This window comes from Pogoniulus pusillus, chromosome 39 (genome assembly GCF_015220805.1).
Source record: "Pogoniulus pusillus isolate bPogPus1 chromosome 39, bPogPus1.pri, whole genome shotgun sequence".
Lineage (NCBI taxonomy): Eukaryota > Metazoa > Chordata > Aves > Piciformes > Lybiidae > Pogoniulus > Pogoniulus pusillus.
This window is the reverse complement of record NC_087302.1, coordinates 9,003,406-9,029,680: the sequence shown is the minus strand read 5'-3', so window position 1 is coordinate 9,029,680 and position 26,275 is coordinate 9,003,406. Positions and strand designations below refer to the sequence as shown.

General features: G+C 56.1%; 2 protein-coding genes across 2 annotated transcripts; both read left to right on the top strand.

The window, feature by feature from the left end:
- The first annotated feature begins 2,354 nt into the window (after window positions 1–2,354).
- TEAD3 (TEA domain transcription factor 3) lies at window positions 2,355–14,846 on the top strand. The gene is given in 14 exon segments (XM_064173780.1): window positions 2,355–2,569; window positions 5,478–5,542; window positions 8,352–8,414; window positions 11,395–11,531; window position 11,670; window positions 11,768–11,814; window positions 11,919–11,980; window positions 12,371–12,504; window positions 13,183–13,329; window positions 13,331–13,357; window positions 13,513–13,653; window positions 13,856–14,008; window positions 14,732–14,755; window positions 14,757–14,846. Coding segments are annotated over 14 exon segments (1,227 nt in total). The 5' UTR covers window positions 2,355–2,433.
- A 3,489-nt stretch (window positions 14,847–18,335) lies between these two features.
- On the top strand, window positions 18,336–25,115 carry SMPD2 (sphingomyelin phosphodiesterase 2). The gene is given in 14 exon segments (XM_064173591.1): window positions 18,336–18,610; window positions 19,688–19,771; window positions 20,696–20,792; window positions 22,816–22,892; window positions 23,161–23,254; window positions 23,342–23,431; window positions 23,783–23,865; window positions 24,056–24,188; window positions 24,264–24,368; window positions 24,442–24,598; window positions 24,841–24,929; window positions 24,931–24,972; window positions 24,974–25,015; window positions 25,017–25,115. Coding segments are annotated over 14 exon segments (1,467 nt in total).
- Window positions 25,116–26,275: the final 1,160 nt, after the last annotated feature.

Here is a 26,275-nt window from a genome sequence, read left to right as displayed (position 1 = left end):
GTGCTGTGGGCAGGATGTGTGGGCAGTGCCCAGCATTAGGATGGTGACCCCAGGGCACTGGTCATGCTGCTTGTTCCACCCTGGTGCCACCAGCTCTGTAGGTTAGTCTTGGCCCTATAGCTTTACCTTTAACCCTATGTCTTTCCTTTAGCCCTGTAGCTTCCATCTTGGCTCCAAAATGCACCCCTCAGGGCAGGCAGAGGGCTTCTGTTGGGTCCAAGCATGCTGCAAGGTCCCAGACCACTGGTAAAGGCTGGGACACCACAGTGCATCTGAAATGGTCTTGGGCTGCCATTGGGGCTGCTGTGTGGTCTCAGGCTACTGTGGGCTCCGTAGTCAGTCTTGGGTTGGGGGACTGTGGTGCAGCTGGCAGGTGTCTGGTTCCTCAACACCTTGGGGGCCCTGAGCTACTATGCAATCTTGGGCTGCCGTGGTGCAGCTGGGACTCAGCACTCAGACGAGGCAGTGGCATGCCCACTGGCATGGAGTGTGGTTGTGCTCACTGGGCTGCAGGGGAGCAGTAAAGGGGGAGTCCCACTGGGGCCATCCCAGTCTGCCACTCCCACTGTTCCTTCCCAGTGTCTCATCCTGGTGTCCCACTGCCCTCCCATCTCTGACACCCTGCTTAGTTTGGATGGCAAGCAGGCCTGCCCCAGAGAGCACTCTTGCGGCAGGCACAACAGAGTGCACAGGACTTGGGGTGCTGTGGGACTCAGGATGTCACAGAACTTAGGATGTCACAGGACTCAGAGTGGTGTGGGACTTGGGGTGTTCTGAGACTTGGCATGCCATTGGATGTAACAGCACTTGGCATGCTGCAAGACTTGGGATGTCTTGAGTCTTGAGATGTTGTGGGAATCAGCATGCCACAGGACTCGGGATGTCTCTGGAATTGATGTGCCATGAGTCTTGGGGTGCTGCAAGCCTCAGCGTGTTGTGAGACTTGCTGTGCTGCAAGGCTTACTGTTCCATGGTTTTTGGGTTGCTGCAGGACTTGGGGTGTCATGGTTGTTGGAGTGTCACAGGACTTCAAGACTTGGGGTGTTGTGGGAACTTGATGTGTTACAGCACTTGCTGTGCCATGTTCTGTAGGACTTGGGGTGCTGCAGGACTTGGGATGTCATGGGAATTGGGGTGTTGTGGGACTTGACATGCCATGGGACTCAAGGTGTCATTGGACTTGGGGTACTGCAGATTTGGGGTGCTGCATGTACCTCCGGTACTGCTGCTGCCATCGCTCCCTTGGCTGGCTGGCTCGATCCTACGATCCAGTTCTCCTTATTTGGCCAGAGTGCTCGGCAAGAGGGGGGGACGTCAAGCGGGGGGGGGGTGATGGCAGGCAAGGGCGGGCAGCGGGGACCCAAAGGGGGCTGACATCACATTGTGGTGAGGGAGTGAGAGATGGGGAGGCTGGCGGAGGGGGGGAAGTTTCTTTTTTTATAAAAGGAAAAAAAAGGCAAGAGAAAAAAAAAAGCTGCCTTGGAGCACACTTGAGCCAGTGGCTGCTGCTGGAGTTCCTTTAAAAGGAGATGTCTGCGCCGGAGACCTTTGTACACTCCCAGCCCGTCCGGGAAGCGCAGCAGAGCAGAAGACACCTCTCTGCTCCCACCACCGGCAGCTGCCGCCAAACATGTTATTGCAAAACACTGTGCCGAGAGCTGGGCAAGGGCAGGAGGAGGAGTACAGGAGAAGACGCCCTGGCATCACCCATCGTCCAGGGAGCACCCAGGGTCTTGTCTGAGCATCCTCGGGGCAAGGGGACTCTCCTGGTGCCAGGAGTAGGGCTGCATGAGGACTTTGGCTACCTGGTCCCATTACTGGGGTCTGGCTCAGCATCTCTGTTCAGATCCCAGTTCTGCCTTTACCGGATGGTGGATCAGGGATTTGGGGGGGCTGGGGATGGTTTCAAGGCTGGCTGGGTGGCAGCAGGTACCGGCATGAGGTTGAGGTTGATAGGTTGTGGGGGGCTGCTGCCACCCTGTCCTAAGCTTGGGTACCATGTGGGCCAAGCTGCTGGTGTGGATCATGTATCCTCGTCGTGTGGATAACACAGCATCTGGACTGTTTCCACCCAGACTTTATCTGAGTGGACCCTAGAGGTGACCTGTGGCTTGGATTTGTGGATGCTTATGGGAATCGTGGTCTCTGCCCCTTAGAAAAGCCTGTCTGTGTCTCTGATGCCCCACACTGGGATGCTGCTCCCAGCTCTGTATGCCCATGGGATTGGGGCCAGATCTTAAGCCACACTGTTGCTGCAGTCCCATAGCCCCATCAAGAGATTTGTGGGTCTAACTGGTGTGCCTGTGTCTTGGCAGGTTGTCACGTGTCCGTGGGGGCTCGGGGTTGGAGCCCAGAGCAGCCAGCACCATAGCGTCCAACAGCTGGAACGCCAGCGGCAGCCCCGGGGAGGGGCGGGAAGATGGCCAGGACGGCATGGACAAGAGTCTGGACAATGATGCCGAGGGCGTGTGGAGTCCGGACATTGAGCAGAGTTTCCAGGAGGCACTGGCGATCTACCCGCCCTGCGGCCGGCGGAAGATCATCCTGTCGGATGAGGGCAAGATGTACGGTGAGTGAGAGGGGCCAGGCAGGGCACTGTGCTGCCACCCGGGGTGGGCAAGGTGAAACTTCCCAACCCAAACACACAATGGGGCATTGCCCTCCAGCACTCCCCAGTCCTGAAAGCAGCTTCACTGGTTGTATCCTGGGACTGGACCAGGGAGGTGGCGGTGACCCATGTCCCCTCCCTCTGTGCTGGCTCTCCCTCGTGTCCCTCCCTCTCTCGACCGTGCCGGATGGACTGGTTTGGTGAAGCCAGTCAGGCAGGGAGCAGGTGCGGGCAGGGAGCGGGTGCGGGGCTAGTGCCAGCCCTCTTGCTCCTGTGTGCCTCTGCATTGCTTCCCAGACCCTTCCCAAACAGATCTGGTGGCTCAGCTTTCTGTGACTGCTGGTAGCAGCAGGGCTGGTCAGCCTCACTGGTACGATGAGTTTGGGGGAGGTCTCAGCCCAGTTTCTGGTGCCGTAGAATGGTTTGCGTTGAGAGCGACCTTAAAGATCATCCAGTTCCAAGCCCCTGCCATGATCAGGCAGGGTGATGCAGGCAGGGGGTGGTGCTGGCGCAGAATGTGTGGTGCCACCAAAAAGCGGTGGAAGGTGATGTGGTGTCCTCATCCCTGCCGGGTAAGGGCTGGTCCCCCCTCCTCTCCACCTCTGGTAGCATCTCCCACCAGGTGATCTCAGAGCTGGGCACAGATTACCATGTCACCATCACCATGTGGTGACAAGGGACCAAGAGCAGCATCTCCATCCCCAGTTTCCCAAATACACCCTCCTGGCTCACCTGCCGCTGCCAGAGCAGGGCAAAGGCAACAAAGCTTTGTAGTGAGCACTGTGCCACTGTCCCTGTCTCCATGCTGTCTCCCAGTACCACCCTGCCTACCAGGGCCCCTGGTCTGGGCCTGGTGTCTGGGGTGGGGGGAGCAGAGGGCTTCCCAAGCGGGTGCATGTTTTGGATTTCTCCCGGGATAGCTGAAGTGCCGGCAGCCCTGTGCCGCACTCACCAAGCCCCGACCGGTTTTTTTCCAGCTTTCCGGAGACATCTGGCAGCGGCTTAAAGAGGCAGCAGCCCCTACCGGCCACTTTCATCTCCCTCCACACCTCCCCACTGGGACCCCCAGGATTCCTGACCAGTGGTGGGGTGCTCACTGGGACCCCCAGAACCACTTTGGCACAGGCAATGCCAGCATCTGACATAAACTTGTGCGAGTGCTGCTTTCCACCACCACCCATTTTTTGGGGGGAATGCCATGGGATGCCCATGGCCACACCACCCTGTGCCCCACTGGTGCCAGGGGTGTGGGAATGGTAAAGCAGGTGGGAACTGGAGGGCGGGAGGGGGGTGTAGGACAGGCACCTTACTGCCTGTTGAGTTATTTTAACCCAGCCAGTCCAACTGGTTCACGTGATGGTGTCAGGGAAGAGGAATTTGGGGAATGTGGTGATTTGGAGGAGGATGAACATGCCCTCTCCGAGGGAATGGCACTGGCCAGGGCCAGAATGAATCACAGGGACAGTGCTAGGCACAGGGATGGTTCCAGGGGTGGTGACTAGGATGAAGTGTGAGGGTGTGCGGCAGGATGGGTGCAGGAGATGCTTGGCACTGGGCTTTAGGTTCTGGGCTGGCACTGCCCCACCAGGCTACATGAAGGCACCTATGTTTCTCTCCCCTATTTCTTTTCCATCCTTTTTTCCATTATTTCTTTCCCATAGGCTGAGAGTATGGGTTAGGAGAGGATGGGACTCGAGCATGAAGCGTGCAGAGTGGGATGCTGTGGGGCTGGGTGAAACCAACCTGAGGCTCGGCATTGGCGTCTGCACCCCTTGGCTGTGGACATCATCACCTCTGGGCTTGAAGGCCACCCTTGGGACCTGGTGCTCTTTAGGTGCTAACTGAGATCAAGGAGTCAGGGCAGACTGGGTGAGGTGGGAGTCATGCTTAGTGCTTTGGGGTGCCCCTGAGGTGGCCCCATTTCCAGGACCCATACTGGACCCACTCACTGACCAGTTCTAGGGCTGGCACCCCAAGGCACAGCCACCCTTGCGTGCCACCTGGTCCTGTCTGTCTGACCCCATATGAGTGTGTGTCCCCTGCCTCCAGGAGAGCCCAGTTGCTCCAGGGCTGGGAGGAGACTGGTTGGGGTGGAAGTGTGGGGGGGGACAGACTTTTTTTTAAGGGATTTTTTTTATCCAAACTGAAGCCTCTCCAGCTTGGAGAAAATGCACTCCAAGGGCATTTTGACAGGTTCCAACCGCAACCATCTGGTCCATTAAAATAAATCTGGCGTGCTGGGCCACCCCCGGGTGTGGGGGTGCAGGTGGTGGCAAAGTTTGGGGTTTGGGGGGGAAGCCAGGGCTCCACAGTAGAAAGCTCACAGCTGCTCTGATGTGGCCCAAAAGCACTTCTGCTTCAAATTAGATGCAGGACGTTAGGAAATCCTGGTGGAAAGGCCAACAGGGATCACAAATGGGAAGTGGGATACCCAAGGAGGGGCACCCCAGAAGGCCTGTGAAGGGTTGTTGGGGCAGGGTTCATTGACTTCCTCCCACGAAGGCTTTTTTCTGTGGCTGGGGACACTCCTGTGGTGGCTGCCAGTTGGAGGCTGCCGCCTCTCCCTCTGAGCTCCACTGTGTCTGGGGTAGGGATTGCCAAACTCAGTTGCTTGGGGGATCATAACGTGGGTCTCGCTGGCTTGGCAGGAGGAACTGGCCACCCCAGTTTCCCCTCAGGCCACACTCATGTCCCCTTGAGCAGGACAGCTGTCATGGCAGCGCCATCTCCTGGCAGTGCCTCTCTCGTCAATGACCAGCCTCATCAAGGACCAGCATCATCAGGCCACGTGGGGGCCTGAGGTGCCTTTTGAGGCCAGTGCCCCTGCCCCCCCTGTTTGCCTGGGACTGACCCCTGGCTCTGCCCACAGGTCGGAACGAACTGATCGCCCGGTACATCAAGCTGCGGACAGGGAAGACACGGACGAGGAAGCAGGTGAGACCATGGCTCTGTTTTTTTCCCTTGGGAGGGCTCGGGGTGCATGGAAGGTGGGTGCCAGGTATGCCACAGAGGAAGCACGTCTCTGGCTGCGTCACCTGTCCTCTCTCTGTGCCCCTTTGAAGCCACTGTTGCTGCTAGCAGCTTTGTCTCTGAGCAAACCTCCTTGGGCTAATCCAGTTCCAGCTAGGCCTGGGGATGCCCTGAAATCTGGGACGTGGGGGCAGCAGGCATTGCCCCCCACCATGCTTGGCTGGAGCCCTAGAAATCTCCATCCCAGCAGCACATGCATCTTCTTGCTGCTCCATCTGGATGTGGGAACCGTTTCCGCCTCTGCCTCTTGCCAGGCTTTATGCCAGGTGCCATGATGAAGGCACCACCAAATCCTTATGCCAGCCAGGTACTGGGGGCCCCAGAGGTACCACAGAGCTTTGTTACAACCTCAGTGCCCTGCAGTGTTGGGTGCTGGAATAGGCAAGGATAATGGCAGGACAAGGGGGGCAAACAATAGTCACAGAATCCCAGCAAGATGGGGTCAAAAGGGACTTCTGGAGATCACCCAGTCCATACCCCTGCTAAAGCAGGGCACCGACAGCAGCTTGCCCAGGGTCACAATGGCTAGGGTTAGGGTTGGAAGCTCTCCAGAGGAGACTCCACAAGCTCTCTGGGCAGCCTGTTCCAGGGCTCCAGCACCCTCACACCAAAGGTGTTTCTCTTTCTGGGTTCCAGTTTGTGCCTATTGCCCCTTGTCCTGTCACTGGGCACCATTATTCCCATCCTTTTGCTCCCATCCCTTTAGCTATTGATGAAAAGGTCTCCTTCTGCTGCCGAGCACAGGGGTAGGGTCACATCCATCCCAGGTGCCAGCTCTCACTGCACCCTTGTGCCAGAGTCCAAACCTGTCTGAGAGTGGACAGCTGCAGTCCTCAAAGGGATGTGTCCATTTGTCACACTTCTGGTGGCACTTCCTTCCCCTCCATGGTGGCCTCTAGCTTGTCCCCTAATGACTGTGATCCCTGTGTTGCCTGTCCTGGCAGAGCTGGTGGCCCAGGGTGCTGGGAAGCAGGTGGATGGATGGATGTGGGACATGGGGATACAGTTGGCACTGTTGTTCCTGGAGTCTCCAGAAAGGACAGACACTGGTCCCACTGAGGAAAGCAACCTTCCAGAGTGCTGGATAGGGAGGGATGGGTCCTTGTGTTCGGATCAATGTTGAGCAGCTCCTGGTTTCTGGCTTAAAGTCTTCACTGGACTGCTTGCCCCCACCTCCATGGGAGGAGGGATGTGATGTTGGGCAAAAGGACTCAGGAAGGGGAAATATGCACATGGAATTGTCCCCTCTGTGTCCTGGACAGTCTGGTATCCCCTTCTTGGACAGCTTGGCACAAGTGGGAGAAGGATCAGCCAAAATCAGTACGAGTGGGTACAGAGTTCCCCACCCAGGCTATGGGCAGGCACCTGAACTTTTCCTGCCTGTACATCAGACCCTTTTCTTTGGATTCTGCTCTTCTGGGGTCATAGAATCACAGAATTGTTAAGGTTAGAAAAGACCTCCAAGATCATTGAGTCCAACCGTTAACCCAGCACTGCCAGGTCACTCTTGAACCATGTCTTTCCAGGGATGGGGATTCCACTGCTGCCCTGGGTAGCCTGTTCCATGGTTTGACAACTGTTTTGGGGCAGAAATTGTTCCTTGTGTCCAACCTAAAGTTCCCCTAGTGCAACTTGAAGCCATTTCCTCTCATCCTGTCACTTGTTCCTTGAGACAAGAGGCCAGCCCGCACTCGGCTTCAGCCTCCTTTCAGGGAGCTGCAGAGAGCAATGAGGTCTCTTCTCTTCCCCAGGATGAACCCAACCCTGCTCCCTCAGCCGCTCCTCCCCCGTTCTGTTCTCCAGACCCTTCACCAGCTTTGTTGCCCTTCTTCGGACCTGCTTCAGCCCCTCAATGTCCTTCTTGGAGTGAGGGGCCCAAAACTAAGCCCAGCACTGGAGGTGTGGCCTCACCACTACTGAGTACAAGGAGACAATCCCTGCCCTGCTCCTGCTGGCCACACCAGTGCTGATCCAGGCCAGGATGCTGATGGCCTTCTTGCCCAGCTGGGCACATACTGGCTCATCTTCAGGACACATAAAACCCTTTTTCTCATCTTTCTCACCTGCAGAATCAGGAGCCCACTGAATGAGCCAGTCCCTCCCAGATCTCCCTTGGGACCAGCAGTCTTGCTGCGCCCGAATTGGGGCAACATGGGGCACCCCAGACCAGCTGGGCCATGTCCTCAGTGATGCATGCAAGCAGCACCTCACTGCACTCAGGTTTGGGGTGCTCTGTCCAGGAAGCCCCAACTGCAGCAACTTCATTCTCAGGAGCTCCACTCTCAAGAAGGGCCACAAACAAGCACCAACCAGTGCAGCGTTAGGGCTTCCCCATCAATTTTCTTCTTTCAGCTTGTGGTGGACCCTCAGCAGCATCTCCAGGACCATCACCCCAACACCTCACATGCTCCCTTCCCCATTCCACACTCCCTTCCCTGGGGAGAGATCCCACCTGAAGTGGGGAACGCATCTTCACGCTCTCTGTGTTTTCCTTTCCGAACGGCGTGGCGGGCGCTAGGTGTCCAGCCACATACAGGTTCTAGCTCGGAAGAAGGTGCGGGAGTACCAGGTTGGCATCAAGGTACGTTGGCGCCCTTGCCCAGGTGTCTGCGGCGGTGTCTCTGTGAGCATGGGCAGCCCCTCCTCCTTCCTCCTCCTCTCCTCTGGTTGACGGCTCTGCTGTTCCCCCTCTCCTTCTGCTCTCTCTCTGCAGGTCTCTAGCCACTTGCAGGTTCTTGCCCGGCGGAAATCTCGTGAGATTCAGTCCAAGCTGAAGGTATGCGCCCCCTGCCCTGCCTGCCCCCTGCCCTGCCCACTCACCTCACCACTAACACCTTGGACTCTGTGGTGTGCTGCTTGCTTGCCTTTGTATTTCTCTCTTTTTTGGTGTTTTTTTTTTCCTTCCCCCTCCCTTGGCTCCTGAGACTGGATGGGTTTTTAATGTCATCGTTTTCAGTGGCATCATTGTGTGATGCCCAGATAGAAGTGTGGGGAGAGGACTCCACTTCCAAGGCTTGGTGAGGACCCCAGAGTGCCTTTTTCACCTCCAGGAGTGTGAATTTGGGTGCCAAATCCCCATTTTTAGCCCAGATAAGGACCTCACTGTAGCAAAACGGGGGTTTAAACCCTCTTCTTGTGAGGCACAACTGCCCCCTCTTCTCAGCTTCTATCAGGAGAGGAAGGACCTCCCCAAAGCATCCAGGGAGGGAAAGTGACATTCAGGTAAGGGGTGCAAAGCTTCCACCCCAGCTGAGACCTGGCTCCACTCAGGATAGGTGCTGGGGCAGAAGTAGGGCTGTCCTCAGAGTCTGTGCAGGCTGCCAGCCTCACAGCTTGTGATGCTCCAGGGTCCAAATACAGCCCATGTGACACCTCAGGGCTGTTTGCAGGTGGCAGCAGGTCTGATCAGGCCATGCTGCCAGGGAGAGGGCACAGCAGTGCCAGGGATGAGACACGGCAGTGCTAGGTCAGCCTGTGGTTCCAGGGGCCAAGGGAACTGAGCAAGGAAAAACTGGATCATCCTCTTCTCTTGTTGGCTTCTCTTTCCTTCCTTCCTCCTAACTGAAGCCCGACTAACCCTTCCATAACTATTCCCGTGAGCTCTGGCGGTGGAAGGGCGATGATGGGTGGGGATGTGGGCAGAACTGGGGACATTGCCCAGGGAGCAAGCCCTGCTTGAGCTGGACCCACATGGTGTGAGGTGGGGACAGAGCGGTCCCCACTGATCCTTGGGGACAGCCGGCTCCTGACTGCCCAGGACGCTCCTGGGTTTATCCCTGCACCATTACACCAGGGGGCATCTTCTTGGGCAGGATCTGGGGGAACCAGGACCTGCTGCATTGCCAGGGCTGTGGGAGCCATGGAAAACTTGTAGCTTTTGCCATGACCTCAAGGTCCCAAAAGCATCACCAGCTCCTCATGAGCCCATCTGCTTGCCCTGGGCGCTGTGTCCAAGCTTCTGGCACTGAGGTTGGCAGCAGGGACCACCATAAGCTAGCACTGCCATTTTGGTCCTGAAAGCTTTAAGGAGCTCTGGGTCACATTGCCTGGGAGCCCACCAAGCCATGCCCTCCAGAGCCCTTCAGTAAGGGCTGCCCCATGATCTGTAAGCCAGGAGAGCACCCACACACACCCCAGTGGGTTTGGTCTGCTGGGAGAAGCCAAGAGAGGGCACCCAAAACTCTTCTGGGAGGATTCTTTGGGCTGGGATGTCTTAAACCCAAACCCATCTCCCAAGCACAAGACAGGCAGCTAAGAAGTGAGCACAGGTGGCAGGGGCAGCAACAGCAGAAACCTTTGCACAGAAAAACAAAAAGCTAAACCAGAAAGGAATAGAAGAGAATAAACATAACAGCAAAAGACTATAAAATCACCTTTCCTTACCACACAGCACAGGGCAAGGGGGAGGCAGAGGTGGAGGACACACTGTCAGAGGCCACAATCTCAAGGTCCAAAAAGCAGGGGAAAGCAGACACCCCTGCACCCCCAGGGTCTAGGGCTGGTGTTCTTGGTTCCGTTCTCCATCCTTGGTCCCACTGCCTGCAGGAATTCATCAGGGAAGAGCCAAGACAGAGATCCTCCTGAGCTGTGTGTACAAAACATCCCTTCCCAACCATACTGGGAGGCAGGGCCCAGCACAGGCAGCCCTTTGCCCTCATCCAGCACTTGTTCTGTCGAATGGAATCTCCCTCCCAGAATCCATGGATTTATACAGAGATGTTTTTAAGCTGCAGCCCTCTTTGCGTTGGTGCTGCCAAGTGTGTGGCTGCCTGCCCGTGCTCCTGCCCTGCCCCGCCCCAGGTGAAGACAAAGGAAACAGTTCCTCCCTGAGGATCATTCAGAGGAAAGCGGAGGGCATGTGGTGAAACCAGAACACCCATGTCCCAGTGATGCAGCTGGAGGAGCAGCCTGGCTCTGGGAACAAGATCTGAGAGTCCCCTTGCTTCTGCCTGGAGCTGCTGTGACCCCTGGAGCAAAATGGAAAAGGACAAAACATTGGTGTCCTGTGTAAACACCCACCCCCGCACAGAGTGTGTGTGCCCAGTGTGCTTATAGGGGTGTTGGTGCCCACAGCCAAGGGTAGCCAGGTTGCATGTGCCCTGTGATGGGCAGGAGCCAGGAGGATCTTCCTTTCCATGCCCTGGCTGCACACCCTGGGGGCTTCGGAGGATGTTAAAGGCTGCAAAGGCCTTTATAGCCACAAGCCTGGCTCACCATAGCAACCCCCTAACGCAGCAGGAGGCTTTGCCCTCCCCTTCCTGGTGGCATAAGTCCAGATATTGGCACCCACCACGTTCATCCCTTAGTGACCAGCCAGATCGAGGGGTTTGCTTCCCAAATCAGGCTGTGCAAAGAGCTGGGGTAGGACACACATTGTTGGGGGGTGCGTGATGCCTGTGGGTGTCCACCATGCTCTAACCTTTGTGTCTCCTTTCTTTTGTGCACAGGCTATGAACCTGGTAAGTTGAACCTGCCTTTGTGATACCTTTTAATTTCCCATTGCCTTTTGCTCCCCTCCCTGGCAAAGCAGGGGACACCTTCCAGACCCATCAGCTCCCTGCCCAGCAGACATTTGCAAGCTTTAAGCATATTGAGTGCATCTTGGGAGGATGGGTGAGAATCTCCCTGCCCTGGTCCCCTGGCCAGGCTGCACACCCAGCTCAGAGCTTTGCAGAGCCTGCTGGGCACACAGATTTGTGGTGGATGGTCTCAGTCTGCCCCTGTAACCTCCCCCATTTTCTCCCTGTCCCTGCCAGGACCAGGTCTCAAAGGATAAGGCTCTGCAGAGCATGGCTTCCATGTCGTCCGCACAGATCGTGTCGGCCAGCGTCCTGCAGAACAAGCTCAGCCCCCCCCCTCCTCTTCCTCAGGCCGTCTTCTCTGCTGCCCCAGGGTAAGGACCACCCTTGGGGGGGTCGGAGAAAAACACTCTGGGTTGGAGTGGGATCAGGGATTCCGCATGCCCATGCTGCATAGGAGACAAAGGGATGATAGGATCACCACCCTCAGCTGTGGTCACAATGCAGGACAGGGTTTGGGGGAACTCTGCAGTTTGCAGCAGGAGAGGAGGGGAATTTGTAGTGGGGGGCAGTCAGAAGCTGCTGACTCTTCCTTGTGCTGTACCCCCAGTTTTGGAGTGGGCCTATCCCAGGACAGCCTGGACCCTCTCAGGGTAAGTATGAGACCCACCCCCTGCTGCTGCACTGGCCAGGACCCCACTTTGGTGAGGGGCTGGGGCAGCCTGGACTTCAATAAGCTAATGACACTCTTTGCTCTGCAGCATTAAACCGTTTGCACAACCAGCTTACCCCATCCAGCCACCCATGCCTTCATCACTAGCCAGTAAGTGCCCTCCTTGCCCTGTAGCAGGGCACCCTGCACCCCTGCCAGGTCCCCATTTGTTCCCTGCTCTGTGCCACTGTCTCACTCACAGTCACTTCCCGGCTCTGCCAGGGGAAATTAATGAGTTTAAACCTAGTGAAAAGCCCCACAGTGGGCAGGATCTTGCTGCTCCTGCTGCATCATCCCCAGTCCCCTTTGACCCAGGAGCAGGACTGGCACTGCCCATGCTTTGGTCAAGCACCAAAACTCCAAAGCAAATCTCATGTTTTAGCCAAAAATATCTGAAAATCTCCCTGCTGGGGTGTGCTGGGAGGGGGGACACACACAGTAAGGACAGCAGAGGTGGGCTCATCCCAGCTCATGGGTGGTCACTATGTCTGTGTGTCCCAGGTTACGAGCCCCTGGCTCCCTTGCCGCCAGCTGCCTCGGCCGTGCCTGTCTGGCAGGACCGCACCATCGCCTCCGCCAAGCTGCGGCTCCTTGAGTACTCAGCCTTCATGGAGGTGCCACGGGATGCTGAAACGGTAACAGCTTCCTCAGCTGCATTGGTGTCCATCCCTACTGTGCTTGGTGGCATTCTGCTGTCATTATGAGGACCAGGGTAGGGATTGTCCCCAGCACTGGGGAGGCCACAACTTGAATCGTGGCTTCAGTTTTGGGCCCCTCACTCCAAGAAGGACATTGAGTGGGTGGAGTAGATCCAGAGTAGGGCAACAAAGCTGCTGAAGGATTTTTAGAACAGGGCTGGTGAGGAGCAGCTGAGGAACTGGGGTGTTTAGTCTGGAGAAGAGGAGGCTGAGGAGAGACCTCATTGCTCTCTATAGGTCCCTCAAAGGAGGCTGGAGCCAAGTGGAAGTTGGGCTCTTCTCCCTGTATCAGGTGATGGAAGGAAAGGAAATGGCCTGAAGTTTTGCCGTTTTAGGGGAGGGTTAGGTTGGACATGAGGAACAATTTCGTTCCTGTAAGAGTGGTCAGGAACTGGAACATGCTGCCCTGGGAGATGGTGGAGTCCCCATTCCCGGAGATGTTCAAGAAAGGTGTGGCCAAGATACTTGGGGACATGGTGTAGCAGCCATGATGGTGTTGGGTCTGTGGTTGGACTCGATCTTAGAGGGTTTTTCCAACCAAACCAGTTCTGTGGTTCTAAGGCTCTATCTGACCTCTCTGCTGTTATCTCACTACTACCATTCTTGTCCTTACAGTACAGCAAACACCTCTTTGTGCACATTGGCCAGACGAACCCCTCATACAGCGACCCACTGCTGGAGGCTGTGGACATCCGCCAGATCTATGACAAGTTCCCCGAGAAGAAAGGTGGCCTCAAGGAGCTCTATGAGCGTGGCCCCCAGAAACTCCTTCTTTCTCGTCAAATTTTGGGTACAAAGCTGGGAGGATGAGGATAGGGAGGGTTGTCCTTGAGCCATGGGCTTGCTGCAGCTTAGGCTCCAATGGAGAGGAAGCATCCTGGGCAGCGCTGTCACCTGAGCGTAACGGCGCCTAATGGGACCCTCTCCTCACTCGCATCTCTCCAGGCGGATCTGAACAGCACGATCCAGGATGGGCCGGGGACTTTCTATGGTGTCAGCAGCCAGTACAGCAGTGCAGAGAACATGACCATCACAGTCTCCACCAAGGTGTGCTCCTTTGGGAAGCAGGTTGTGGAGAAAGTGGAGGTGAGTCTTATGCCCCGCTGCATTGGGAAGGGCTGGGAATTTGGTCTTAAGATGGAGAAGTCCCCAGAGCTGGGTGTAGGAGACATGTTTGCATGCCTGGCCCATGGGTGAAGAAGACTCATGTCCTAGTTGGCCACCACTTGCCCATGCCCCTGTTTTCACAATGTTTGAGGTGGCTGCTGACTCTAGCTGTCCCCTGCAGACAGAGTATGCGCGGCTGGAGAATGGCCGCTTTGTCTACCGCATCCACCGCTCCCCCATGTGTGAGTACATGATCAACTTCATCCACAAGCTCAAGCACCTCCCGGAGAAGTACATGATGAACAGCGTCCTGGAGAATTTCACCATCCTGCAGGTATTTCCTTGCCTTTTCCAAGGATTCTGCTGCCCCCAACACAAAAGTGACATCAAACTGTTAGAGCAGGTCCAGAGCAGGCCACAAAGATGATCAGAGGGCTGAGAATCTCCCCAGTAGGGACAGGACAAGGGAGTTGAGGCTGTTCAACCTGGAGAAGAGAAGCCTCCAGGGAGACCTCAGAGCATACTTCCAGTACGTGAAGGAGGCTACAGGGAGCTGAGGGAGGAACTTCTTATAAGGGAAGAGGGGAGATTGAAACTGGAGACTAGGAAGAAATTCCTGACAGTGGGGATGAGGAGACACTGGAACAGGTTGCCCAGGGAGGTTGTGGATGTCCCCTCCCTGGAGGTATTCAGGACCAGGCTGGATGAGGCCTTGGACACCTGGATTGGTGGGAGGTGTCCTTGTCCATGGCAGGGGGGTTGGAGTGGGTGATCCAGTTATGGTCCCTTCAACTCAAACCCATTCCATGATTTTATGATTCCCATAAGGAGTAGGGAGACCATGGCAGCACCAACCCTGCAACCCCCACTGTGTGCTGCTTGCCCTGGCTGTACCTGAGCCTCTGTGACACCCCCTTGCACTCCCTCCAAAACTGGGTATAGCAATTTTCGTGGAGTAATTAAATTGGCCTATGTCTGAGCCATGCAACCCCCCACAAACCACAGCATCTCCTCAGGGGCTTAGTCCCCTCCTCACCCACTCTCCCCTATGCCACAGGTTGTGACAAACAGAGACACCCAGGGAGACCTAGCTCTGCATTGCCTCCGTTTACGAGGTGTCCACAGCGAGCACGGTGCCTCAGCACCATGTCTACAAGTTGGTCAAGGACTAGGGCCCCCCCAGGGATGGGGAATGAGTGCTGCAGGGTATAGGGGGGGCACACAGAAAGCCCACCTGTGCCTGTTGCCTCGCAAGAAGTCTTTGAAGGAGGAAGAGGAGGAAGAAAACCAATAGCCAAAAGACTATTGATTGTGACTGCAGATGTTTTCTACTTAGGAACGTTTCTTTTTTAATAAACAAAAAAAAGGAAGAATGGGAAAGAGAAGCAGAGGGAGGAAGGAAACCCTACAGCCAGCACTGGATGGGGAGAGACTGGCTCTCGGTGTCTCCCAAGGAAGGCTGGGAGCCCAGTGTGCCACCAGCAGTGGGATGTTGGAGTGGAGGAAGCCCAACCGCTCCTCCCGCCCCCTCCCTTGTCAGATGTGATCCTAATCATGAGTGGAGAGAGCAGCATGGATGAGCTGGAGGATGTGGCATTGTGCCAGGTCTGGTCCCAAACCCATCAGCTTGGCAGTGGCTGTGGTGGTTGGCAGAGCCCAGGCAGTGGTGGAAATGTGGGGATGGATGTGATAAGGTGGGGAGCAGGCAGGGCAACATGGCAGAGGAGGGATGCTGATGGCTGCTGGCACCTAGGATGCTCCCTCCCGAGGACTGACATCTGGGATGCTTCTTCAACTTGAGTACTGGGACCTCATATCCTCCTCCTCTGGGGGTCAGCACCCCAGGATGCTCCTCCCTAGGGATTGGCACCTGGGATGCTCCCTCTCTGGGGACTGGCACCTGAAATGATGCTTCTCTACACCTGCCCTAGAGCACCAGGAACCAGTGGGTGTTGAAGGTGCAAGGGCATCGACCATGCAAACCTGTTTATTTATGGCTCTGTTTTGAATTTTTAAAAAAAGGAAAGAAAGTGGTTTGAATACTTTTTTGAAAGGCATCAAGCTTGTAGGAGGGATGATGCCACCCCAGGGCCCTGGACCTGCTCTGTTCCACCTTCCATGTGCCAGTGACCAGAAGAAGTGACACAATTGGGTTTGCTGGGTTGGAGATGGGGATGGGGCTTGTATAGGGAAGGCTTGGAGATGTCTCCCATTCTCCCTGAGGTCACTGCAGAACAGAGCCTAGTGTTCGTGTGGCAGTGGGATCCCCTGAGCTCTGTGTCTGCTTTCAGGGAAGTAGTCCCAGGGCAAATGTTACCCTTGCAGTCGCTTGCCGAGGGGCACTGGCGGTGCAGGCAGCTTTGCCTCTTCACACATGCACATTTTCTGTCTTTTTTCCCCACCTTTTTTTCCGGTCGGGTTGAGCTGCTCTCCCACTCACTTGCATCCATGGGAAGCAGCTGGGGACTCAGCTCCTGTGGAAGAAGCACATTGTGCAAAGCAGGGCAGGCTGTGAGTGTGCATAGCTTCAGAGAGAGAGGAAGAGGACAGAGGACACCAGGACAGGGAGCTGCTTGAGGTATTTTGTAGTTGCAGCGAAAATAAGCCAAGACAGTGTGCCAGGTCAAAAGAAGGACACGGCATAGGGAGAGCATCCATGGGGTGCAGGACAGATGCAGAGGGACAGAGGTCAGGTTTGATGGCAATGGCACAAAGCAGGGTGGCTGGAGGCTGGTAGGGGGATGGGTAGCTCAGGATGGGCAGGTCTCTGATGGGTTTCTGGCGCTGGCAGGGGAGCAAAGGCAGCACGAGTTGCAGAGCTGGGTACTGCAAGAGAGCAGGAGTGGTTCGAGGGGTGCTGGAGCCTGGGACAGAGCAGGTGGAGGGGGTTTAGGCTTGATGCTGCCAGGTGTGAAGGAGCAGGTGCCATCACCATTGCCACATGTCCCACGAACGCATGGGGACTTCAACCTGTTGCTGCTGGGAGGGCCACTCTGGGCTTAGTGTTGGGGCTGGGACAGAGAGCAATGGGGGAAGAGGGAAAATCACCAGGGAACGGCAATTGGCATCCCATGGCAGGACTCTGCAGGGGCTGCCTGTCCGAGTTCTCATATGTAGCATGTTTTGTTTGTTGTTTTGTGGCTCTTCCCTTTCTTCCATTTCACTCACTGACCTAAAACTCTGGGAACAGAAACCCCCAAACTACCACACCATAAAACACAGCTTGCCCTGCTCTTGGCCCATCAGGGCATGAAGCTCTTTGAAACTGGACTGGTCTTGTGTCTCCATCCTTCATCCCTGCATCCCACCTGCACCAAGCTTAGGGTGCCCACCTCCACCCCATGCACATGCTGCCTGGTGCCCCCATGACCCTGGCCAGGTTTAGCACAATCCCAGAAACACTTTCTCAAACACCAGCCCCTCCCCATCCCCTCCCCATATCCCTCAGCCCCTCAGTCTCCTCCAATGTATTTATGAATTTCACATGAAGTACTGTTTTATTTTTTTAAAGACTTTGTAAAGCTTTCCAGGGTTACAATCACCATTTTTAGAGCTGTGTCAGTCCACAATGGTAAAAATCCAATTTTTTAATGTATTATATTTTTGTGTGTGTATTTTTTTAATCCAGTTGTGGATGGGTTGTATCATATATTTGTAGTGTTTACTGTATCTGTCCCAAATTTGAAGAGGAGACTGTGGAGCTCAAGGAAAACTACAGTCTGTTAAAAACCAAAACAAACCAACAAAAAAAACCCAACAAACATTAAAATTATTTGTTCATGGGTTGGATAAGCGGTTCTGAAGTTCCTGTTCTTTATTTCATGTGGATTTCCTCTGAGGACTCTGAGGGACTGCAAAATCTCCTTGCCTGGGTGATGTGGGTGGTCAGGTGTTGAACTAGCCTGCTCAGGGAGCTGGAGGAGTCACCATCCCTGGAGGTGTTCAACAAAGGTGTGGACGTGGCACTTGGAGGACATTGCTTTTGTGGCCAAGATTATCTGAGGTTGATGGTTGGACTCCTTAAGAGCCCTGCAGCACAGAATAATGGAACATTTTGAGTGGAGCCAGAGGAGGCCACAGCAATGACAGACGGGCTGGAAATCACGAACCATAGAATCAACAAGTTGAAAATGACCTCCAAGATCATCCAGTCCAACCTATTCCCCAGCCCTATCCAATCAAGTAGACCCATGGCACCAAGTGCCCCATCCAAGTCTTTTCTTGAACACCTCCAGGGACGGTGCCTCCACCACCTCCCTGGGCAGCCCATTCCAATGTCAATCACTCTCTCTGCCAACAACTTCCTCCTCACATCCAGCCTAGACCTCCCCCGACACAACTTGAGACTGTGTCCTCTTGTTCTGTTGCTGGTTGCCCTGGGAGAAGAGACCAACCCCCACTGGTCAGGCTGAGAGTTGGGGGTGCTCAGCCTGGAGGAAGCTCCCTCTTATGACAGGACAAGGGGTAATGGTTTGACCCTAAAAGGAGATTCAGACTCGAGAGCAGAAATGTTTTACACTACGACTGGGTGAGACTCGGGTCCAGGCTGCCCAGAGATGGGAGCTGCCCCATGCCTGGCACCACCGCAGGCAGGTTGGTTGGGGCTCTGAGCAACCTGCTCTAGCTGCAGAAGTCCCTGCTGCCTGCAGGGGCTCGGACCGATGGGGCTCTTACAGTTCGTGCTTCTGAGCCACGACCTAACACGGCCCGAGCCATGCAGCCGCTCCCGCCCGCCCCGCGCCTCCGTAGCAGCCCTCGCAGCCCCTCCCTCGCCTCACCCCTTTCCGGTTCCCACCCCAGCCCCGCCTCCGGAGCCTTTTCCGTTCCCGTTTCCCTCCCCACTTCTCCCTTCCCGTTCCTGTCCCAGCTCCGCCCCAGCGCTGCCTATCGGGATTCGTAGTCCCGCTGCCCGGAGCCGTTCCCCGCCTGACCCAGGTTTGCTCCGCGCTCTCGCCGCTTCCCCTCGCGCTTCCCTCGGTCTCGGTCCCGGTCCCGGTCCCGGTCCTGGTCCCTGGTCCTGCCTGTCACTGTGCTCTGCTCTGCTCCGCTCCCACCTCCCGTGTCCCCGCTCTGGGTTCCGCCTGTTGCTCCTCGCTCCCGTCCCGGTTCGCTGCTCGCCCGGTCCTGCGGGGACCTGCGAGGAGGAAGAGATGGGGGTAGAAAAGCGACCCTCGAGGGGGCTCAGCTCAGGAGGCGACCTCGTATATTGGCACAGGGCAGGGACGGGACGAGCACTCGGTAATCCGGTAGGATGAGCAGAGCCTGGCTGCCCGTTCCCGGCTGCCCGTTCCCCACTGCCTGTACCGGGTTGCCTGTAGCTCACTACCTGTACCCCACTGCCTGTACCCCAATGATTGCGCCCATCTGCCTTTCCCCAGCAGACTGCCCATCTGCCCGTAGCCAGCTGCCTGCACCCCATCAGGTTGTACTGCTACACCTGCCTCCTGCCCTTGCTGCTGATCCCCAGCGTCCCAGGGCCCTGGGTTTGCTCTTTTGGGCTCTAAAATGGGTACAGATTGTACCCATTTCCCCCGGAGAAAGGTGTGGGAGGAGCGAAGCTGGCAGAGTTGCCCCACAACTGGAGCTGCTCCAAGAGCTGCTGGGTTCTCCAGGTTTTGGGGTTCCTCAGAAGGATCTGTGGGCTCCTCAGGTGGGACAGTGGGTGGTGGGGTGGCCAATGCCCCACCCTTTACAGTGCTGCTTTGAACCTGGGGTGTGAAGTCCCCCAGGACGAGAGGAGGGAACCAGACAAAGGCTTTGAGTGCCATACCCCATCTCTGGCCCGCCAGTGTTTGTGTCTGTGGGGTGGAGGGGCCACCCTTGTGGCTTGGGATGGGCCTTGCAGGTGAGGGAGGAAGAGATAGCATGGGCCATGCTGGAGCACCCCCGAGTGCTCTTCCTGGGCCTTTGGCTTGACTGGCCCGGTGGCTGCAGCAGCCTGACACCCTAGCTCTTGCCCTGTACCTTCTGTCACCTCCCTGGGACTGTCACCCCTCACCCACTCGGCACAGGAACCCCCTTCTATCTGCTGTTGGCCCCCAGCTGGTGATGGAGGCAGATCTTCCCTGCAGCTCCGAGTCTTTGACCTCAACTGCTGGTGAGTCCAAGTTCACTGGGGCTACAGTGGGTTATGGGACCAGGACACCAGCACTGGAAGAGAGGTCCCACGTTAGGGTCACCTTTGTGTCCCCCTTTGTTTCAAGGTCATGGTGCTCTCCCAGCCCTCAGAGGGTCATGAGACATTTGGCCCAAACTGTGCCCTGTCTCCTCCATGAGAAAAGGGCCACCCATTCACACCCCAGCCAGGGCTGAGCTGCCTCCGTTCTGCAGGGGGGAAAAGCTATTGCCACACAGCTGCTACCCATGGCCTTCTCCCCCTTCCCTCCCCATCTGCCCTTGGTCAGCATCCTACGCGTCCCAGTACTGGAGACTTCTCTCCCCAGTTTTGGGTCCCGAATGTGCCCCATCATGTCCCAACAGCTTCCATCACCCTGTGTCCCATCATAGAATTAACCAGGTTGGAAGAGACCTCCAAGATCATCCAGTCCAACCTAGCACCCAGCCCTGGCCAATCAACCAGACCATGGCACTAAGTGCCTCAGCCAGTCTTTCCTTGAAGACCTCCAGGGATGGTGCCTCCACCACCTCCCTGGGCAGCCCATTCCAATGCCAATCACCCTCTCTGCCAACAACTTCCCTCCTTACATCCACCCCAGACCTCCCCTGGCACAACTTGGCACTGTGTCCCCTTGTTCTGTTGCTGGTTGCCTGGGAGAAGAGAACCAACCCCCACCTGGCTACAACCTCCTTCAGGTAGTTGTAGACAGCAATGAGGTCTGCTTGAACCTCCTCTTCTCCAGGCTAACCAACCCCAGCTCCCTCAGCCCTCTCCTCAGAAGGTTTGTGTTCCAGGCCCTTTCACCAGCTTTGTGGCACTTCTCTGGACACTTTCCAGAACCTCAACATCTCTCTTGAATTGAGGAGCCCAGAACTGGACACTCAAGCTGTGACCTCTCCACAGGGGCATCCGCTACCTGAGCAAGCGGCGGCAGGAGCGTGTGGAGCTCATCGGGGACACGCTGCACCAGGAGGACTTTGATCTGGTGCTTCTCCAGGAGGTGAGGGCAGCCCTCGATCTGGGTGTGTCTGTTTTTATCCTGTGAGACCTGGGCAGAGAGTTGGAAGGAGAGGAACCCTCACGACAAGTGTAGGGTCCCTGCACCTGGGGAGGAACAACTCCCTGCAACAAGTATAGGTGAGGGGGGACCTGTGGGACAGTGCTCTGGGAGAAGGACCTGAGAGTTCTGGGGGACAAGTTTCACCATAAGCCAGCAATGTGCCGTTGTGGCCAAGAAAGCCAAAAAGCATCCTGTGCAGTGTGAAGAAGAGTGTGGACAGCAGGCTGAGGGAGCCTCTCCCTCCCGCTTTGCCCTGCCCTAGTGCTGGGGAGGGGAAATTAATTAATGCGAGATGATATTTTCCAAAATTAATCTGTGTATTACTGTTGCTGTTCACAGCCTCCTGCCCACCTCCGGCACTGATTTTTAATACTGTTTTGGTTCTGGCACGGTTGTGGAAACCCTTCTGTGGGTACCATCTGCAGCTGATGTAAACAGCAAAACACCAGAGACAGCACTGCACCGGGAGAGACTTCTGCGGTCAGTGCCGCTTGCAGCCAGCGTGCCCTTGGCACCAGTAGCTGGGCCCAAGCTCCCTCTGCTCTACATGCAGAAGGCAACAGAGAATTACAAAGAGGCACTTAAGCATTTACTCACAGATTATTATTATTACCCTTGTGGAGGCTTAACCACAGTCCAGGCAGTGCCCAAATGCTTTTCAGGGGACTCTGTCTTGTTGGATGTTGAGGCTTGAATCTTCCCAGCTCCTGGGGACAGGACACAGACAATCTCTGCCCTTGTCTGCTGGCTTCTTCTGGACATTTGTGTATGTGTCCCAGGGATTCTAGGCAGGACCTTCAGGTGCAGAGGCAGATGTGGTGCAGTCTCAGCACGGTGTCACGCTGGCCACACAGGCCGAAATGCATGCAGACATTCCAGGGGTCTGCTCCTGGTAAACTGGTGGCAGTGTGGAGTTTAGCAGGCAGCAATTACAGGCAGTGTGCAATGGCCAGCAGGGCTGGGCACAGCAGAGAGAGCAGGCACACGAGCAGAGAAGCAAAGCAGGGAAGCAAAGGCAGGTTGTTCACCTGCATATCTCCTATTTATCAATGTCGAGCTGAGATTAATTTGCCCTTTGGACGCAACATAGCCAATCAGGATGGCAGTTAGCCAAACCTTACCCATATCAGGCTAAGCACAGGCTCACTTATTCCCTAATTTGGGCAAAGCACAGGCCTTGCACTAGGCAGGCACAAGCCAAGTGTGTGTACCTCACACCACAGGGCCCTGGGCAGGCCAGATTCAGTGGACTCCAGGTTCTTTTGCATCCGTTTTCCCACACTTGCCTCCTCTGGTGGGAGCAGAAAAACATGCTAGGCAAGGCAGGACATGTACAAGCCTATTTTGGGCCTATGAGGCCTACCACAACACCTAGTCAGGCCCACATTCTGGAGTCCTGAGGTCCAGTTCTGGGCTCCCCAGTTCAAGAGAGACAGGGAACTACTGGAGAGAGTCCAGTGGAGGCTCTGAAGATGCTGAAGAGGGGCCTGGAAACAGCTCACGAGAGGAGCTCTGTGAGAGCCCTGGGCTGGGCCTAGGGAAGAGCAGCTCCAGAGAGGATCTGCTTAATGCTCAGCAAGAGCTAAAGGGTGGGGGGCAAAAGGCTGGGGCCAGACTCTTCTCAGTAGTGCCCAGTGACAGGACAAGGGGCAGTGTGCACAAACTGGAAGCCAAGAGGTTGCACCTGAACAAGAGAAGAAACTTCTTTGGTGTGAGGGTGCTGGAGCCTCGGAGCAGCTGCCCAGAGAGGTTGTGGAGTCTCCTTCTCTGGAGAGCTTCCAAACCCCCCATGTCATTGTGCTCCTGGGCAAGCTTCCAAACCCACTTGGGCATTGTGGTGCTTTGGGTGCCCCTGCTTTAGCAGGGAGGTGGGACTGGATGATCTCCAGAGGTCCCTTCCAACCCCCAGCATGATGGAATTCTGGGATTTTGAGCTGAACATGCCCCTCCCACTGTTCTCCAGGTGTGGAGTGAGCAGGACTACAACAACCTGAAGGGAAAGCTGGGAGGCTGCTACCCCTTCTGCCATTACTTTCGCAGGTGAGAGGGGCTGGGGCAGCTCCTTCTGGGGCTGTCCATGGGGTGGTGGCAGGTCTGTGCCATGTCCTCCGTGTTTGCCAAGTAGAAAGACTGGTGTGGGTGCTGTAGGTCACTTCTGTCCCCATGGGAGACCCCACACCTTGAAAGCAGGATGCTTATGGTAGCACAGGGGTGCCCAGCCACTGGAGGAGCCCCAATGGCCTGATGCTGGGGGTAGGCAGAGGTGGAGGGTACCATGCTTCCTCACTGTTCTTTTCCCCTTCAACAGCGGGGTGATTGGAAGTGGTCTCTGCATCTTCTCCAGGTTCCCCATCCTGGACACCCTCCTCTACCAGTACTCCCTGAATGGGTACCCCTACATGGTGAGTGGGGTGGGGGGCACCTGGCACCATGGTGCTTGCTCCCATGCAGCCTCACCAGCCCCAACCTGCTCTCTTCCCCTCTGGCAGCTCCAGCATGGGGACTGGTTCTGTGGCAAGTCTGTCGGCCTCGTCATCATTAAGATCTCTGGGATCCTCTTCAATGTCTATGTCACTCATGTGAGTGCCCTGCAGGAGGACCTGGCATGTGGTTGATGAGGAGTGGGGCAAGTGGCTGTATCTCTCCTTCACTGTCCCCTTGCTTTGCACCATCTCTCCTGGGACTACACTGATTTAATTAAATACTGCTCTGGAGGGGGGGGGTGGGGGACAGGGATCCACAACTTGGCTGTCCAGTGGAGTGAACATCCCATGCAGTCCCCAGGAGGCGTGAGATGAGGCAGAGAGGTCAGACAGACCCCAAAGGGACCATGTACAGGGACTGAGCGTGTTTGCAGGGAGCCTAGGAGTAGGGCAGACACTGACATGGTGGAGGAGGTCACAGTCTCTTTGTTCCCCCTTTCTCGTCAGCTGCATGCTGAGTACTGCCGGGAGAAGGACGCCTACCTGCCCCACCGCCTGGTGCAGGCCTGGGAGCTGGCCCAGTTCATCCGGTGAGCAGCCCCACAGTGTCCCACAAGGTCCCTGCAGTCATACCTACCCCTGAGGCTTGCACTACAGACAGCTCACAGTTGCACCAGTCCCATCCAGGAGTAAGGCTGGGGAGCACTGGTGGAAGTCCCAGTGAACCCAGTCCAATATGGGGCAGGGTGGGGAGGGATTTAGCCATCCCTGTGCCCACAGACACACCTCAAAGGCAGCAGACGTGGTGCTGCTGGGAGGGGACTTGAACATGCACCCTGAAGACGTGGGCATCCGGCTGCTGCGTGGCTGGACAGGACTGCGAGATGCCTTTGCTGAGGCCACACACTTTGAGGTGAGCATCAGGAGGTGAGAGGGGGGTCCCAGGGCACCACAAGAGCCACCCACCTATCCAGGGGTTTGTTCTCAGGGCTGTGAGGATGGCTGCACCCTCATCCCCAAGAACTGCTTCACTGACAAGTCAGAGCTGCTGCCCTTCCCACTGGGCATCCGCATCGACTACATCCTCTACAAGGTACCAGGGCTACCCTCAGCCCACTCGTGGGTGGGATGAGGACCAGCATGACCCCTCCTGTCCCCATGCCCAGGCCATCTCCAGCTTCACAGTGAAGTGCAAAGAGCTGAAGACCACCACAGGGACAGCTCCAGGCAGAGATATCCCCTTCTCAGACCATGAAGCTGTGATGGCAACGCTGCACATCAAGAGGCAGGGACAGGCTGCAGGTGACACGCTTGGCACAGCTGGTAAGGTTGGGGGGTGCTGCTGGGGTATCCCATGTACCAGGAGGGTGGACTGGTGGAGGGACTGATGGAGTTGTAGAGAGTGGTGTTTCCCTTTATTTGGGGCATCTCTTAGGGGGGCTGCTTGTGGAGGAATGCATGGACAGGGCAGAGTGGTAGAAATGGGGTTAATAAAGGGCACCAAGGGGGTGAAAAGTGGATGCAAGGGAGGTCTCCCTTGCTGAGCCCCACCCTGTTCTCTGCAGAGCCAATGATGGCAGATGTGGTGACAGAAGCACAGACGGAGGTGGGCGTGGGGCTGCGAGCAGCACAGCGGCAGCGCTACTCCACAGGACAGGATGGCTGTGCTGGCCCTTCTGCTGCTGGTGGTGCAGGTACAGCCTTGCAATGGGCACACTGGTGGGGCTGGGCCATGAACAGCCCTCTCCCCAAGCTCTCCTTCTCCCTGCTGGCCTTTGCTGCCGTGTCATCTTCCTCCTTGCCCACCCGGCCTGCACCTCTTATCACACCACAGAGGTGAAGAAGCTGGCAGGGCCACAGAGGAGCAGATGCGGATGGCAATTGGCGGGCACTGACAAGAGCTGCCCCAAGACAGCTGAAGCTGGGAATGTGGGTGGTCCAACGGTTTGCCTCATGTATGTTCCCATGACATTCCACTCCAATCCCATCCTGGTCTTTTAGTCCCCTTTCTCTAGGTGATTTCTGGTTTTAGGCAAGCAGCACTGTGGCTGGCTCAGTAATGCAGTCAGCAACTGCCTCTCTGGGTGGAATGAAGATTTGGAAGGGGAAAATTTGGCACTTTGCCTCCCCATGGAAAACGCCATCAGAGGCCGGTTTTAATTGCTGAGGTTTTTAATACACTCTTTCTACCTGGGGGCACCCATCAGTGTGGCCAGAAGATGCAGGAGGCTCAGCCTTCCCCTTGCCCATGGTGTCGTGGGGAGCTCCTGGTGGAAGCTTGTGACTGCTCCGGTAACAGGTTCAATTTGGGTAGAAAATAAAGGTGGAATTTGAGCCCTTGGTGCTGGTCAGGAAGATTTTATTCGGAGAGGGACGGGTTGCAGCAGGCTGGTACAAAAATAAAGGCCACATAGTAGGGTTTGGGGAGGCACTGAAGGGAGCCGTAGGATGAGTGTTGACCATGTTGGGTATGGCTGATGGAGGAGCTGTGCCCCAGGGCCCTTGAGACTGATACGGCTGGGGATGCCATACAGCACCATTTTTCCCACAGAGGCCACCCAACAACTGGGGATTCCCAGAAAGCCTGAGGGGGGTCAATGTGACTTCATCAAGAAAGGAGAAACCCCAAGAGGCAAGACCAGAGCCCCCAGCATCCCTTGCTCTTGGCATCCACACAGTGCCAGCCCTGGGCACAATATTCCTGGGGAGCTGCTAGACAAAAATCCCCTTTCCTGGTCCTGGGACTTCACAGAATTTTCTGACCTTGGTTTCTGGCAGTGGCCAGAGACAGCTGGTTGTGGCATTCAAAAGCAGCAACACAGAGTGATGGCATCAGCCCAGTCTGCTTGCCAGTGGCCACACTTATAGATGTCCCTGGCTGGGATAGATGTCTACAGTTGAGCTGGAGGTCCTGAGTTAAGATGCTGTGTAGGGTGTCCTAGGGTGGTTTTTCAGGGGCCAGTCCCAGTGCTGCCTCTCCTATATTTGGCATCTCCACTG